The sequence below is a fragment of the Ranitomeya variabilis genome, chromosome 2 (assembly GCF_051348905.1).
Source record: "Ranitomeya variabilis isolate aRanVar5 chromosome 2, aRanVar5.hap1, whole genome shotgun sequence".
NCBI lineage: Eukaryota > Metazoa > Chordata > Amphibia > Anura > Dendrobatidae > Ranitomeya > Ranitomeya variabilis.
The window spans coordinates 1,000,832,037-1,000,849,222 of record NC_135233.1 but is presented as its reverse complement, the minus strand read 5'-3'; the positions used below and the strand labels follow the sequence as shown (position 1 = coordinate 1,000,849,222).

At 45.3% G+C, this 17,186-nt stretch overlaps 1 protein-coding gene across 2 annotated transcripts in view; it reads left to right on the top strand.

Moving 5' to 3' along the window:
• Positions 1-1,134: 1,134 nt before the first annotated feature.
• PID1 (phosphotyrosine interaction domain containing 1) overlaps positions 1,135-17,186 on the top strand; it is a 65,944-nt gene continuing 49,892 nt past the window's right edge. Inside the window, exon 1 of one of the 2 annotated variants that reach the window (XM_077291172.1) lies at positions 1,135-1,292. In XM_077291172.1, coding sequence (XP_077147287.1) covers positions 1,263-1,292 — 30 coding nt within the window. In that variant the 5' untranslated portion in view covers positions 1,135-1,262. Of the gene's footprint in view, positions 1,293-3,760; positions 4,036-17,186 lie in introns of those variants that run through there. The other variant, XM_077291173.1, reaches the window with a different exon arrangement.

Below are 17,186 nucleotides of genomic sequence, written 5' to 3'. Positions count from 1 at the left end.
CAATCAGAACAGTAGTTCTTACAATAGAGCGACCAATCAGAACAGTAGTTCTTACAATAGAGCGACCAATCAGAACAGTAGTTCTTACAATAGAGCGACCAATCAGAACAGTAGTTCTTACAATAGAGCGACCAATCAGAACAGTAGTTCTTACAATAGAGCGACCAATCAGAACAGTAGTTCTTACAATAGAGCGACCAATCAGAACCGTAGTTCTTACAATAGAGCGACCAATCAGAACAGTAGTTCTTACAATAGAGCGACCAATCAGAACAGTAGTTCTTACAATAGAGCGACCAATCAGAACAGTAGTTCTTACAATAGAGCAACCAATCAGAACAGTAGTTCTTATAAGAGAGCAACCAATCAGAACAGTAGTTCTTACAATAGAGCAACCAATTGGAACAGTAGTTCTTACAATAGAGCAACCAATCAGACTGTAGCTCTTTTATCAGACCAAGAAATCAGACCCATAGCTGTTATAATAGAACCACCAATCAGATTTTAGCTTTTAAAATACAACGGCCAATCAGAACTGTAGTTCTTATAATAGAGCAACCAATCAGAACTGCAGGTCATATAACAGTACAACCAATCAGACTGTAGCGCTTATAATAGTGCTACCAATCAGACTGTAGAGTTCATACTAGCACAACCAATTGGACTTTAGCTCCTATAATAGACCACCCAATCAGAATGAAGCTCTTATATTGGAGCAACCAATTACACTCTGGCTCTTATATCTCTGTGAGTTGGAAAATAAAGGCAGTGAGCCCTGATTGGCTGCCATTAGGCCAGTGTCCCTCTCCCTTTATGTAGCCCGTACTGCCTGTAGCTTCCCTGTGACTGTAGATGACAGAGCAGCTCTGTAGGTGTCCTGACGGCTCTGCTGGCACGGCACTAGTTAATTGCGTTGCCAAGGTTCGCAATGAAGGCGGAATATGTTCATAACAGCCACACCCATCGCTCAATGGGCGGGACTGATGAGGAGAACTCCGCCCTCCCGGTGACAGCGACAGTCATGAAGCGGACAGGCTGAGGCGGGGAGGTGACAGCTAGAGAAGTGGGCGGGGTGATAGCGCAGCTACGAGTGGGCGTGGCCATGGAGCTGATAGAGAGATGGGCGTGTGCTAGGGGAGCGGTGTGTGGCTGTGGGAGGAGCTATCGGGATAACGGGCGGAGCGCGGGGCTGTGGGGAGCTCCGGCCTTGGGGTGCGCAGTTACAGACGGTCAGAGGAGCTTGTGCCTGAACAAGAGGGGACATGTGGCAGCCGGCGAGCGAGAGACTGCAGGTGAGCCCCGAGATAGGAGGGGGAGTCCGGCACAGGGGGCCGTGCGGCGCGGCAGTGAGGGGCCGGGGCAGAGGGGCAGCTGGCAGTGCCGAGGAGGAGTGATGGGGAGTGCAGGAATGTGATCACTGCAGGGCAGAGCAAAGGGGCAGCGAAGCCAGGGATGTGCTCCGACTGCTGGGCTCCGAGGATGGGGGGCACCGAGGACGGGGGGCACCGAGGATTGGGGGGCACCGAGGACGGGGGGCACCGAGGACAATGGGCACAGAGGATTGGGGGGCACCGAGGAAACTGGGCACCGAGGACAATGGGCACAGAGGATTAGGGGGCACCGAGGATACTGGGCGCCGAGGACGGGGGGCACCGAGGATAATGGACACAGAAGGGGGGGGGCACAGAGGATGGGGGCAACGAGGATACTGGGCATGGAGGACTGGGGCACTGAGGATAGTGGGCACCGAGGACAATGGGCACTGAGGACAGGGGGCACCGAGGATAGTGAGCAGAGAGGACAATGGGCACGGGGCCACCGAGGACAATGGGCACATAGTACGGAGGGCACTGAGGATACTGGGCACGGAGGATGGGGGCACTAAGGACAATGGGTAGCCAGGATGGGGGTCACAGAGGATAATGGGAACTGAGGATAGTGGGCACCAAGGACGGAGAGGCACTGAGAACGAGGGCACTGAGGACGGGGGGCACTGAGGATAATGGGCACCGAGGATGGGTGGGCACAGAAGATGGCGGGCACAGAAGATGGCAGGCACCCAAGAACAGGGGCACCAAGGATAGTGGGCATTGAGGATGGGGGGGCACCGAGGATACTGTGCACAGAGAAGGACAGAGGGCACCAAAGACACTGGGCACAGAGGATTGGGGGGCACCGAGGATACTGGGCACAGATGGACGGGTTGCACAGGGCATATAGATGGATGAATGGAGGGCACCAGGGATACTGGGCACAGTGATAGAAGAAAGGAGGGCATTGGGATACTGGGTAGAGTTGCCAACCGTACAGAAATTCCTGGACAGCCTGGACAAATCCCTTTGGCCCTTTTTCCACTGTCCAGAAAAAGCTAGTTGTGTCCATGATTTTTTTTTTTAAAGCTGCAGAGATTTGTGCAGATTCTTATTATATTTATCACATTTTCCAGTTTGGTGAGTGCCGCGGATAATGTCCTGTAGGATGGACGGCCGTAGACTTGGATCATTTACAATCTCTAGGATTTATTATGGTTTTCTAATGTGCCCATAAAAAAGTTGTCAGTCCGTGATTTTTTGAGAAGGAAGGGCATCGGGGACTCTGGGCACACCGATGAAAAGAGGGCACTAGTAGTAGGGGGCACCACAGGTTCCTGGGCATAGAGATGGATAGAAGTAGGGCACTAGAAGCTCTGGGCATATAGTATGGCGGATATAGGACACTAGCAGATGGATAGAAGAAAGGAGTGCTGGCCACAGATCGATGGAAGGCAAGAGAGGTGCTGGATGGATGGAGGGCACTGACAGTGCTGGGTATATGGCTGGCTGTAAAGAGGGCGCTAGAAGTGCAGGGTATAGTGATAGAAGTGCAGGGCACTGGGTACAGTGATGGTAGGAGGTAGGACGCAGGAAGCTCTAAGCAAGTGCAGGTCTTAAAGGTACAGTACAGAGTAGAAGTGTTGGCCACAGACGGCTGGAAGAAGGGCGCTATCAGTGCTAGAGACTGAGGGAAGGTACTGTGAATAGAGACCTGGTTTCTGTGGTGGAGGGATGGATGAGGTGACGGCTGGGCCTGCAGAGTGTGGGGGCACGTCTGTGTCCTGGGCATGGAGATGGTTCACTGTTGGGTGTATAATAATATAATTCACATTATATGGCCGATATGTGCATGCATCTGAATATACAGAAGTTGCGTGTTCTCGGGACCCTTCATCCTGCCTCGGGGGGTCTTGGCCGAGCAGTGTGTTTGGCGCATCTTACAACAGACAGGATGTCAGTAAATGGTGGCTCGTCATCTTAGGTCAGTGGTCTCCTCTACACATATATCCCCCAATTGCATTCTCTGCAGGATACACGTAGCTGGGGTCCGCTGTGGTAACCTAGGGGTCCGGCCTCTTGAGTCAGTGACTGTGGGGAGAGTTCAGGACTTTGATATTTTGCAGCAAACAACATTTGGTGGGAGTTGATGGGCGATTGTGCAAGTTTAGAGCCGTGTGTTGTTGCCAGCGTGTGAACTGCTTTCTGGCGGTCCGCTGTCTGAGCTGTGCGGGGCTTCGCTGCTCGTCTGGGACATCTGGAGTCATCTCCATGTTACATTACTATACACGCCCTGCAATGATTTCGCCAATTTGTTGGATTATTCTGACCTTCTCAGAAGGAACCAGGGGGCAGCACAGTGGATTTGTAGACCCTCTGTATAGGAGCTGTGGGGTCCCGCTGCGTCTACTGCAGGTTACATGTGTGTTTGCATTCGGCTTTTCTAGCATTACGAGCAGCTTGGCCTGAAATCTGGAGCATGAGACCCCGTCCAGGAGCTGATTGCTTTACACCGCTGGAATGTCAGTGCTGCTGGTTCCGCAGGATGATTGCGTTCCAGGCGAATACTGAAGAGAAGCTATAGCCATGTACTTAGCGCGTTTCAGGCTGGGGAGAGGCCCATCATCCTGACCGTCCCGCCTGTCCCCGGCCCCAAGAGAACGTCCGGATACATTTACATACATATGTCAGATTGAATTTAGCAGATTTCTAGAAACAGGACTTGGTAAGTGAAATTGTGAGTCTTACCGAAAAGCTAGTGATGCTCAGGACCCCCTGGTCTTTAAAGGGGTGTTCTCAAGTTTTCCACAGCAAATAACTTTTCGGTCACTGGGGGTCCAACTGAAGTGGCCCCCATCTGAATGGAACAGAGGTCAATCATGCGCACTGCTGCTCCATTCTTTAATTAATTCATTAATGGGAGCACTGTGCTCAGCTGATCTTCGGTACTCCTTTTAGAATGAATGTAGAGGCAGTGCACATGATCGACCTCCACTCCTGTTCTTGGGATCGATGGGGGCTGCGGCAGTCGGATGTTTAGTGATCAGAAAGTTATCCTTTGGATAATAAGGGAATCTGTCAGCAAGATCCTCCCCCCAAAACTATTTGTATGCACTTGTAGTCCAGCAATTCCTTTACATGGCCAGTCCGTTCCTCCATTACTGAGAAATCAGCGTTTGAATGGATATAAAAATGATGCTGAAGAGCTATGGGTAGATCTGAAGCCTCTGTCACTCCAGCTCTATTCCCTACTCAGCACTGCTTTCTTCCCTTAGACTATATTAATATCTAAATAGGCAAACATTTAGAACATTATTCTGTCACTCAGAACCTATAGAAAATTAAAAAGGTTTCAAGAAAACGACCTTATAGCTTCAGTCTGAAACCTCAACAAGGCAATAGTACAAATCAAACAGATGATGTAAAGGGTTCTTCTCATGCTGAAAGTTACCTATCCACAGCATCGGGTTTTCAGATATCGATCCCATGAACAAGGCTGTGAAATTCCTAATTGGAATGGAGGAATGGACCATACAATCTTCGTTTTGATTTATTGGCATGGGACTGCCAGATATGGCCTCATACAGTGCATGGCTTTTTCGGGCAGTCCCATTGGCGGTGGTCTCAGAAGTCAGATCAGCAACTGTTCACTTCTCTGTGAATAGGTGATAATTTGCTAAGTTGGGAGTAACTTTTTAGCTCTTTGCCTTTATTGGCTATGTATTCCCTATTGCGCTGATTTACATATATTATAATAATATTCAGCGATGTTCACATGTATATTAGCTTTTTCCTGTCACTGCTTTTTGATGACCATGTGGTGATCTATCTGCAAACAAAAAACTAAATCTGAACCCTGTCCATATATCCTACAAAAACAAAAGCCGTGACACCAGAGTGAGCAGAGCCTTAGACTGTTCACATTAGCATCATGGCTTTCATTCGTAAAGGGTCATTCACGGCTAAGACAGAAATATCTTGTGTCTCCATGTTGGCCACAAGTGGTCCAGGCTCTGATTATCGTGAAGTTAGCCTTCCTAAGTACACTCATTAATGATAATCGTGCAGTGTAAATGGACCTTAAAGGGGTTGTCCACTACCCAGACAACTCCTTCTCAATTGCTGTATTCCCCCATATGAAATAACAGCCTTTACTCTCCTCCAGTGCTGGCCAGGTTCTAGCAATGACAGCCCTGGGGCTCCTGTGACGTTGTTATGCCACGGGAGCCCTGCAGCCTCTTCGGATGAAATTGACAGCTAGAAGAACTGAGAGGGAAGCGTCCGTTGATCGGCTGCAGGGCTAACGTGACATAACAATGTTACGCTAGCCCCGGGAGACCAGATACCAACATTGCTGGAACAGCGCCTGCACCGAAGGTGAGTACAGGGTGTTCTTATTTTGTATGAGGGGATATAGCAAATGGGAAGGGGGTGTTTGAATAATGGAAAACTTCTATCAGTGAATGACTGTCCTACAATCCGTTACAAATGCTCATATGACAGACACAATCTCTCCTTGTACTGTGTATGGGGAGACATCATAGCAGCTCTTCTCCACCCACCAACTCCGAGACAACTGAAAATGTAAACTAGAGCCTGGGAAAATTGGTGAAAATGTAAAAGATTGTCAGATGTTGGCATATAATTTGTCCCAAAATACAGATGTGAAAAGCTCCATGTGAACGTACCATTACACGAGGTTTGGAAGGAGCACTTCAATAGCTTTATGTCCATCAGGAGCCTCCTTTTGCAGATGACATTAAAAAAGCGGAAAAAAAATAGTAAAGAACGCGGTTTTCATTTCTAGTAAAATGATCGACATAATGATCGGTAAACTGGATGGACTCCAGTATTTCTCCCAGAAAATTATTATAATTACATATTTTATTATACACGTTTATATCCTTTGTGTGTGTATATTGGAACAGCACAAAAAAACAGAGGAAGAAAAGGCAAATTGGACTTAATTTCACAAAAAACCACAAAAATGGGCTGGACAAAATTATTGGCACCCACAACTTAATATTTGATTGCAGATCCTTTGGAATAAATACGGTAACTGCAATCAATCTCCCTATAGCCATCAACAAGGTTCTTGCATCTCTCCTCTGGAATTTTGGACCACTCTTCTTTTACAAACTGCTCACGGTCTCATATGTGAAGGCATCTTCTCCCAACAATTTTCAGATCTCTCCACAGGTGTTCAATGTGATTTTAGATAACTCTCCAGCCCTTTTCCATCCATTTCTGGGTGCTCAAAGTATGTTTAGGGTTATTTTCCTGCTGGAAAACCCATGACCTAGGATGCAAACCGCAAACCCAGCATTCTGGCAATGGGCTCTACATTGCAACCAAAAATTATTTGGTAATCTTCTGTTTTCATGATGCTTTGCAAGCAGTCAAGGCACACAGTGCCAGAGGCAGTAAAACAACCCCAAAACATCTTTGAACCTCCGCCATATTTTACTGTAGGCACTATGTTCTTTTCTTTGTAGGTCAAAAAGCTCTGTCTTGTTCTCATCTGTCCACAAGATGCTTTCCCAGAAGGATTTTGGCTTACTCACATACATTTTGGCAAACTACAGTCTAGCTTTTTATGTCTTTGTCAGCACTGGGATCCTTCTGTGTCTTTTGCCATAGCATTTCATTTCATTCAAATGTTTAAATGTCGACAGATAGTTTGCGCTGACACTGATTCACCCTGAGCCTGCAGGACGGCTTGAATTTCTTTGGAACTTGATTGAGGCTGCTTATCCACCATCCTGACTATCCTGTGTTGCAACCTTTCATCAGCTTTTCTCTGCCATCCACTTTTCTCAGCCATCCACGTCCAGGGAGATTAGCTACAGTGCTAGGAGTTGTAAACGTCTTGATTATGTTGCGCAGCGTGGACAAAAGAACATCAAGATCTTTGGAGATGGACTTGTAACCTTGAGGTTGTTGATATTTTTCATAAATTTTGGTGCTTCGTTCTCTTCTCCTCTTTCTGTTCTCCATGCTTGGTGTGGCACACACACACAATGCTAAGACTGAGTCAACTTCTTCCCTTTTTTATCTGGTTTCAAGTTTGATTTTAATATTGCCCACACCTGTTACTTGCCACAGGTGAGTTTGAGCAAGCATCACATGCATGAAACAAAGTTGTTTACCCACAATTTTGGAAAGGCGACAACAATTTTGTCCAACCCATTTTTTGTTGTTTTGTGTGAAATTCCGTCCAATTTTGCTTTTTTTTTTTGTGTGTGTTGTTCCGATACACACAAAGAAAATAAACATGTCTAACAAACCATGTGTAATTGCAATAATTTTCTGGGACAATTTCACGGGTGCCAACACTTCCGGCCATGACTGTATAATATATTATAGTCTGTGTGGTTTGTCAGGCATCTATAGTGTTAGTCATGTAATGGATGAATGAAGGAACAGAAAACCGGAAATAAGAGCGCAGATGTGAGCCCAGCCATATTTTGTACAACCAGTCTGTAGAAACCCGATTCTGTCTGGAACAAAATCATGCCTCCAGATGTTCCCCTGTCCTTGGGACAGAAAGATGACATGTGCTTGAGCAGTAGAATGGTATCTGTGCCAAGATAATAGATGGACGCTCAGTTATTAGTCAGATATTTTGTAATTTAATTTTAATATAATGTTCAAGTGCCAGGGTATTTCTTCTTTTTCATGGTGAGCCAAACACCAAGTCTGAAAGTTCTGTACATCACGGAGGTCCAGAGTCTGTGCTCTGGATTTAAGTTTCCCAGTACTTCAGTCAAAAAAAGTTTAGTGTTGTTTACTATGATTTGTAGATTACTAAGATTTGGCGGCTGCATCATGAGTGAACACAAAAAACATTTTGATTAATACCTCTGGTTTGTGAGTGCAATTTTAGCATTTTCTTTTCTTACATTTTAAAAAGATTCCACCAAAACACTTAACATTATTATTGTCTGTCTATTTTTCACAACTACACCTCAAGGAAATAATATCTTCTGTCTGCATCTAGTAAATCTAATAACTACATGTCCCAGAATGCCGGCCTGCGCATCACGTGGAAAATGTGTCCATATTACACTGAGAACAAGAGGTAATTAAGTTGGTCATTGTAAGCAGGAAGCTGGAGACTCCAAGGTCTAAGGCCCAGGAGGTGTTGGAGACCGCTCCCAGTGGAGACCCAAAGGTCTGAGGCCCAGGAGGTGCTGGAGACTGCTCCCGGTGGAGACCCAAAGGTCTAAAGGCCCAGGAGGTGCTGGAGACAGCTCCCGGTGGAGACCCAAAGGTATGAAGGCCCAGGAGGTGCTGGAGACCGCTCCCGGTGGAGACCCAAAGGTCTAAAGGCCCAGGAGGTGCTGGAGACCGCTCCCTGTGGAGACCCAAAGGTCTGAGGCCCAGGAGGTGCTGGAGACCGCTTCCCGGTGGAGACCCAAAGGTCTGAGGCCCAGGAGGTGCTGGAGACCGCCCCCGGTGGAGACCCAAAGGTCTGAGGCCCAGGAGGTGCTGGAGACCACTCCCGGTGCAGCAGCACGCATGGCATTGTGTGCAGTCTTCAGCCAGTGCAAGGAAGATGATTGGTTGGATAGAAGCCTTAAGGAGAATTTGATAGTAGTCTACTACATGGGCGTAACATGACCTGCATTGTACATTAAAGTGAATCCTCCAATATCAGCTGACCGCCTGTGTATGGGTCCTCCTCACTCTTCCCTAGCAGATGATATTGAACGATTGTTTGGCCCACACCTTTAGATACATTCTGCGTGGCCAAATCAATTCCGGTATTCAGCATCCTATCAGAGATAACTGTGGCATCAAAGGTTATAATTGCAAGTGAGAATTCCTATTTTTCTGCAGTTTTGAGAAATTCAAATTTTTGCGCAAAGTCAAAAATTGCTTTTGGTCTTTTAACCTGGCCTTTTTGCTACTGTTTAGCCTAAAAAGTCACAAAACTGACAAAATGTCGCAAACCTTTTGAGGCATGCATAAAATCACTCCAGGAGAGGGACTGGAGGACATTTGACCAATTTTTTTGTAAAGTTGCATTTAATGAATCGGGTGACAACATCTGGAAACCCTAAACTCTGGACAGGAAAGAATATATCTACCATGTTAGCCACTAGATAGCAAAATATTACAATTAGAGAGTCCTCCAGTGGTTGACACTTTTAATGGCTAACTTTATAGATGGTATCCGCCACTGAGGACTCTCTCATTTTTCTAACATTAAAAAAAAACCTAAACCACAGTGGACACTGACCAGTTTACTTAGGAATTTACCTGGGAAGCATATAAAATTTATACACAACTTTTAAGACTTTAGGAAATTGACTAGACATTTTCTTATGTCCAAAGTTGTGTGTCTCTTCCTTCACACGTTTCTAATGCTGACAGGAACATGAGTTATTTTGTGGTGTGCTCTTTTTTGGCATCATTGAAGGTAATCTCGCCCATGACGGGTGTCTCATGCCTGTCTCACATGAAGAATACATTAGTTCATTGCACTCAGGTGGCTGCTTGTGCAATTTGGAAACTTGGATGTTCTCTTCGTTTTGCAGGAGGTTGTCCTGAGTGACACGTATTAGGAAGGTCCCAGGGGGACCAAGGGCTGCTTGTCCTGTTCGATTGGAGCCCCTGCTTCATTCTCCCTCACTGGAAAATGTTCTCCAGATGGCGGGCCGGACGTGCTGCCAGATGAATTTACACAATCCCACAGACAGTTTATTTGGCAGATCCCAGGCAGCTCTAAATCTCCTACTAAACTCTGGAGAACTGAAATAAAACATCTTACAAGGCCCAGCTCGAGTAATGGCGCTGGAGGTTTTTACAGCATCACAGAGACTCATTTGCCGGACAGACGCGACTACTGTGCTGTGTACATTACTTCTCTGGGCATTCTGTGTGGAATGGGAGACCTGAGAGACTCCTATTTACCCAAACAAATATGAAGTCAAAATATTTCCATTAGGCGGGTGGTGATAGAGTGATCAGTATGGAGAACGTGGTCCATGTCTGCCAATTAGGCGGGTGGTGATAGAGTGATCAGTATGGAGAACGTGGTCCATGTCTGCCAATTAGGTGAGTGGTGATAGTGTGATCAGTATGGAGAATGTGGTCCATATCTGCTAATTATGTGGGTGGTGATGGCGTGATCAGTATGGAGAACGTGGTCCATGTCTGCCAATTAGGCGGGTGGTGATAGAGTGATCAGTATGGAGAACGTGGTCCATGTCTGCCAATTAGGTGAGTGGTGATAGTGTGATCAGTATGGAGAATGTGGTCCATATCTGCTAATTATGTGGGTGGTGATGGCGTGATCAGTATGGAGAACGTGGTCCATGTCTGCCAATTAAGTGAGTGGTGATAGTGTGATCAGTATGGAGAATGTGGTCCATATCTGCTAATTATGTGGGTGGTGATGGCGTGATCCGTATGGAGAACGTGGTCCATGTCTGCCAATTAGGTGGGTGGTGATAGTATGATCAATATGGAGAATGTGGTCCATGTCTGCTAATTAGGTCGGTGGTGATGGCGTGATCTGTATGGAGAACGTGGTCTATGTCTGCCAATTGAGTGGTGATAGTGATCAGTATGGAGAACGTAGTACATGTCTGCCAATTAGGTGAGTGGTGATAGTGTGATCAGTATGGAGAACGTAGTCCATGTCTGCTAATTAGGTGGGTGGTGATGGCGTGATCTGTATGGAGAACGTGGTCTATGTCTGCCAATTGGGTGGTGATAGTGATCAGTATGGAGAACGTGGTCCATGTCTGCCAATTAGGTGAGTGGTGATAGTATGATCAGTATGGAGAACGTAGTCCATGTCTGCCAATTAGGTGAGTGGTCATGGTATGATCAGCATGGAGAACGTGGTCCATGTCTGCCATCAGTAACTGCTGCCATCTTGGGTCAGCAGTTGGTTCACTTTTCTGACCAAACCGTTTGATATCCATGTGTACTATCCACGAGAGGCTATGATCATGTGGAATCTTGTTTTGTTTTTTTGCAAGTGAGAATTCCTATTTTTCTGCAGTTTTGAGAATTTCAAATTTTTGTGCAAAATCAAAAATTGCTTTTGGTCTTTTAACCTGGCCTTTTTGCTACTATTTAGCCTAAAAAGTCACAAAATTGACAAAATGTCGCAAACCTTTTGAGGCATGCAAAAAATCACTCCAGGAGAGGGACTGGAGGACATTTGACCAATTTTTTTGTAAAGTTGCATTTAATGAATCGGGTGACAACATCTGGAAACCCTAAACTCTGGACAGGAAAAAATATATCTGTGTACCATGTTAGCCACTAGATAGCAAAATATTACAATTAGAGAGTCCTCCAGTGGTTGACACTTTTAATGGCTAACTTTATAGATGGTATCCGCCACTGAGGACTCTCTCATTTTTCTAACATTAAAAAAAAACCTAAACCACAGTGGACACTGACCAGTTTACTTAGGGATTTACATGGGAAGCATATAAAATTTATACACAACTTTTAAGACTTTAGGAAATTGACTAGACATTTTTCATATGTCCAAAGTTGTGTCTCTCTTCCTTCACACGTTTCTAATGCTGACAGGAACATGAGTTATTTTGTGGTGTGCTCTTTTTTTGGCATCATTGAAGGTAATCTTGCCCATGATGGGTGTCTCATGCCTGTCTCACATGAAGAATACATTAGTTCATTGCACTCAGGTGGCTGCTTGTGCAATTTGGAAACTTGGATGTTCTCCTTGTTTTGCAGGAGGCTGTCCTGAGTGACACGTATTAGGAAGGTCCCAGGGGGACCAAGGGCTGCTTGTCCTGTTCGATTGGAGCCCCTGCTTCATTCTCCCTCACTGGAAAATGTTCTCCGGGAGTCTTGTTAAAGTTGAGGGACGCATGGATTCCTCTCAGTATCAGCAGATTCTTGACAATAATGTTCATGAATCAGTGACAAAGTTGAAGTTACGCAGGGGATGGATCTTTCAGCAAGACAATGATCCAAAACACCGCTCCAAATCTACTCAGGCATTCATGCAGAGGAACAATTACACTGTTCTGGAATGGCCATCCCAGTCCCCAGACCTGAATATCATTGAACATCTGTGGGATCATTTGAAGAGGGCTGTACATACTCGGCGACCATCAAACTTAACTGAACTGGAATTGTTTTGTAAAGAGGAATGGTCAAAAATACCTTCATCCAGGATCTCATTAAAAGCTACAGGAAGTGACTAGAGGCTGTTATTTTTGCAAAAGGAGGATCTACTAAATATTAATGTCACTTTTCTGGTGAGGTGCCCATACTTATGCACCTGTCAAATTTTGTTTGAATGCAGATTGCACATTTTCTGTTAGTACAATAAACCTCATTTCAAGGCAGAAACATTACTGTGTCCAACAGTTATTAGATCTATGAAACTGAAATAGCTGTTGCAAAAAAAACAATTTTTAGAAAACATTAAGCTTAACCCCTTACTGACCTCGGACGGGATAGTACGTCCGAGGTCAGCTCCCCTGCTTTGATGCAGGGCTCCGCGGTGAGCCCGCATCAAAGCCGGGACATGTCAGCTGTTTTGAACAGCTGACATGTGCCCGCAATAGCGGCGGGTGAAATCGCGATTCACCCGCCGCTATTAACTAGTTAAATGCCGCTGTCAAACGCAGACAGCGGCATTTAACTACCGCATCCGGCCGGGCGGCCGGATATGAGCGCATCGCCGACCCCCGTCACATGATCGGAGGTCGGCGATGCTTCTCCATTGTAACCATAGAGGTCCTTGAGACCTCTATGGTTACTGATCCCCGGCAGCTGTGAGCGCCACCCTGTGGTCGGCGCTCACAGCACACCTGATTTTCTGCTACATGGCAGCGAACAGCAGATCGCTGCTATGTAGCAGAGGCGATCATGCTGTGCCTGCTTCTAGCCTCCCATGGAGGCTATTGAACCATGGCAAAAGTTAAAAAAAAAGTGAAAAAAATAAAAAAAATATAAAAGTTTAAATCACCCCCCTTTTGCCCCAATCAAAATAAATAAAAAAAAAAATCAAACCTACCCATATTTGGTATCGCCACGTTCAGAATCGCCCGATCTATCAATAAAAAAAAAGCATTAACCTGATCGCTAAACGGCATAACGAGAAAAAAAATCGAAACGCCAGAATTACAGTTTTTTGGTCGCCGCGACACTGCATTAAAATGCAATAACGGGCAATCAAAAGAACGTATCTGCACCGAATTGGAATCATTAAAAACGCCAGCTCGGCCCGCAAAAAATAAGCCCTCAACCGACCCCAGATCATGACAAATGGAGACGCTACAAGTATCGGAAAAAGGCGCAATCTTTTTTTTTTTTAGCAAAGTTTGGAATTTTTTTTCACCACTTAGGTAAAAAATAACCTAGTCATGTTAGGTGTCTATGAACTCGTAGTGACCTGGAGAATCATAATGGCAGGTCAGTTTTAGCATTTAGTGAACCTAGCAAAAAAGCCACGCAAAAAACAAGTGTGGGATTGCCCTTTTTTTGCAATTTCACCGCACTTGGAATTTTTTCCCGTTTTCTAGTACACGACATGGTAAAACCAATGATGTTGTTCAAAAGTACAACTCGTCCTGCAAAAAATAAGCCCTCATATGGCCAAATTGACAGAAAAATAAAAAAGTTATGGCTCTGGGAAGGAGGGGAGTGAAAAACGAACACGGAAAAACGAAAAATCCCAAGGTCATGAAGGGGTTAAGATTAATAGGGGTGCCCAAACTTTTTTATATAACTGTATATGCAAAGGGTTGCCTGTAATGACCCTCCACCCTAAGGGTACCGTTACACTAAACGATTTACCAACGATCACGACCAGCGATACGACCTGGCCGTGATCGTTGGTAAGTCGTTGTGTGGTCGCTGGGGAGCTGTCACACAGACAGCTCTCCAGCGACCAACGATGCCGAAGTCCCCGGGTAACCAGGGTAAACATCGGGTTACTAAGCGCAGGGCTGCGCTTAGTAACCCGATGTTTACCCTGGTTACCATTGTAAATGTAAAAAAAAAAAAACCACTACATACTTACATTCCGGTGTCCGTCAGGTCCCTCGCCGTCTGCTTCCCGCACTGACTGTGTCAGTGCCGGCCGTAAAGCACAGCACAGCGGTGACGTCACCACTGTGCTCTGCTTTTTCTTTACGGCCGGCACTCACAGTCAGTGCGGGAAGCTGACGGCGAGGGACGTGGCAGACACCGGAATGTGAGTATGTAGTCTTTTTTTTTTTTTTTTTTTACATTTACAGTGGTAACCAGGGTTAAAATCGGGTTACTAAGCGCGGCCCTGCGCTTAGTAACCCGATATTTACCCTGGTTACAAGCGAACACATCGTTGGATCGGTGTCACACACAACGATCCAGCGATGACAGCGGGTGAACAGCGACGAAAGAAAGTTTCAAACGATCTGCTACGACGTACGATTCTCAGCAGGGTCCCTGATCGCTGCTGCGTGTCAGACACAGCGATATCGTATGGATATCGCTGGAACGTCACGGATTGTACCGTCGTAGCGACAAAAGTGCCACTGTGAGACAGTACCCTAAGACTGACCTGATTTGAGCAGTTTTGGTGCTGTCTTTTTCAGCCAAGGCAGGAGTGAGTTGAAGAAGAATAGAAAATATAAAGCAACGACAGAGGAAAAAAAATTGCATGCTCTATTAGATGCCATATGGCCGGAGCTTTTTCCGTTAGGAGCATTGCTTCTAGAGGGAACACTAGCGCTCAACATATGGAGCCTCTTAGTAGTGCATAGAGGCCATATGACTTCACGCACATATAACACAACTTTGTTGTCCACAGCAACCAATCACAGCACAGCTTTCTTTTCCCAGAGCAGTTTAATTAATTAATGTGGAGTTCTGATTGGTTGCCATGGACAGCAGACAGTTTATCTTGTAAACGGTTTTGATAAATAAAGCTCAGTGTACCTTGATAATTACAGGGGTATTCCCAGCTCCAAGACACTAGCTCAATATGTAGAAGGTGTAATAATATTGGCAAATGCTTCCAATTAGAGATGTAGTATAGTTCTTCTGATTCGCTATGTTGCTTACCCCATATGCAGGGCATTGCAGTAGCTTAGGTATCCATGGTTACGACCACTAACAACTACCTGTCCATTATATCAGTGGACATAACCATGCATACCTAAGTTAGTGTAATGCCTTGCTCATGGGAAATGGACATGGTGAATCAGCAGAACTATACTACATTTCTAATTAGAGGTATTTGCTATTATTATTGTTGTTATTGTTACGCTTACTATGTATTGGGGCAGGATCTTGGAGATGGGAATACCTCTTTTAAAGGATTTTCCTTAGAACTACATATTGATAACTGAAGGATAAGTTATCAGTATCAGATCGGTGGGGTCCGACACCTGGCATTGCCATTGGTCAGCTGTCAGATATGTCCTTCTCTGGTCCTTGTTATTGACAGAACTGTCCCATGAATGGGTTAGTGAATAACGGACCGCACATCTATATGCCATCCGTTTTTCATTGACGCATGGGAAAGCTCTATCCAATATTTTTTTTTAGATACTAGGAGCATGAATGACCGATGAATGGTAAAAACGGACACAGAATACAGCCAGATAAAAATCAGACCATCACACCAATCAAAAAATGTGGTTTTTTTTGCAAAAAACCCTGAAAAACTAAATATTAAAATACTTCACACAGGTATTTTTTCTGGTGGGTTTGGAGAAGGTCCATTCTGAAAACTGCCTAAAAAAACCTCAAAAGAAAGTTTCCATGTCCTGGATTTACAAGTAGTTTTGTATCTTCACGTGTTTTCTGACTAGTACATGGCTGTAGTATTCTCTCTTCCTCACTTAGTGGAAGGAATGTAAGTCCTGTAGGAAGTGGCTTTGATGTCCTCCAGCATCACCCCAGGAGACATCACCTGCTCACCGCAGCAGCACTAATCATAGGGAGCGTCCATGACACCATCTTTATAGACTGCCAATGGTAAGGGGATGCTGGTAGTTCTCCAGCATGTGATTTCTGGGGCGATGTGAAGCAGAAGTAAGGCTTTTTTTCCTTCTAAGCCTAAGTTCACACTACTTTTTTTTTTTTTCCCCTTGCATTTGAGTGGGTCCACTATGGTAAAAAAAAAATATATTCCCATTCACTTCTTTGGAAAAACGTCCTGTGGTTCATATGTTCCGGCGTTTGAGCATTTTGTAGACGCTTCGGGTTTTAAGAAACGACAAGTAGTTGATGGAAGTAACGTGCCCATTCTTCAGGGGTTTTCTATTTTGGATTGTTAAGCAGGTTCCTCTTCAAAAAACTTTTCATCTGATGTATAAATCAAAAAAAGCTCCAAATATATAGCACCCATGGTAGCTGCAACGTGTGCCACAGTATAGGGCGACAGTGCCCTGCGTCGCTCTTAGGGTGTATCACACACGAGTGACATGTCTGAGTATCGGCCAGCACTCGGACCGTAGAGTCTCACAGGTCCATTCACATCCATGACAATGACGGATCCCAGAATGGTGTCGGTAAAATTTAGAGCCTGTTCTATACTGATCCGATGTTGAGGATCAGAATAGGACGTACGTAGGTCTGTGTGCTCTCCGATAAAAAATCAGGCAGCACACCAACATTCACAAGGAAGTGTGAATGAACCTTTATAGTATTTTGACCTGATGGAGGTCATTAGGCACTATTCGTTAGTGTTTCTCGGCTTACACGGTTAGTGGAGGGCCTTATTGGTCAGGTGAACGGGGCCTAGGATAGTCTAAAAATTCTAATATACAGCTTGCTGTTTGTTCCCTTACAATGTGACTGCAATATCTAACCAGGGGGCTGAGTACAGAACCCCTGAGTCCATGAGCCGGTGACCACCATGCCGGATTAGTGCCACTGTTA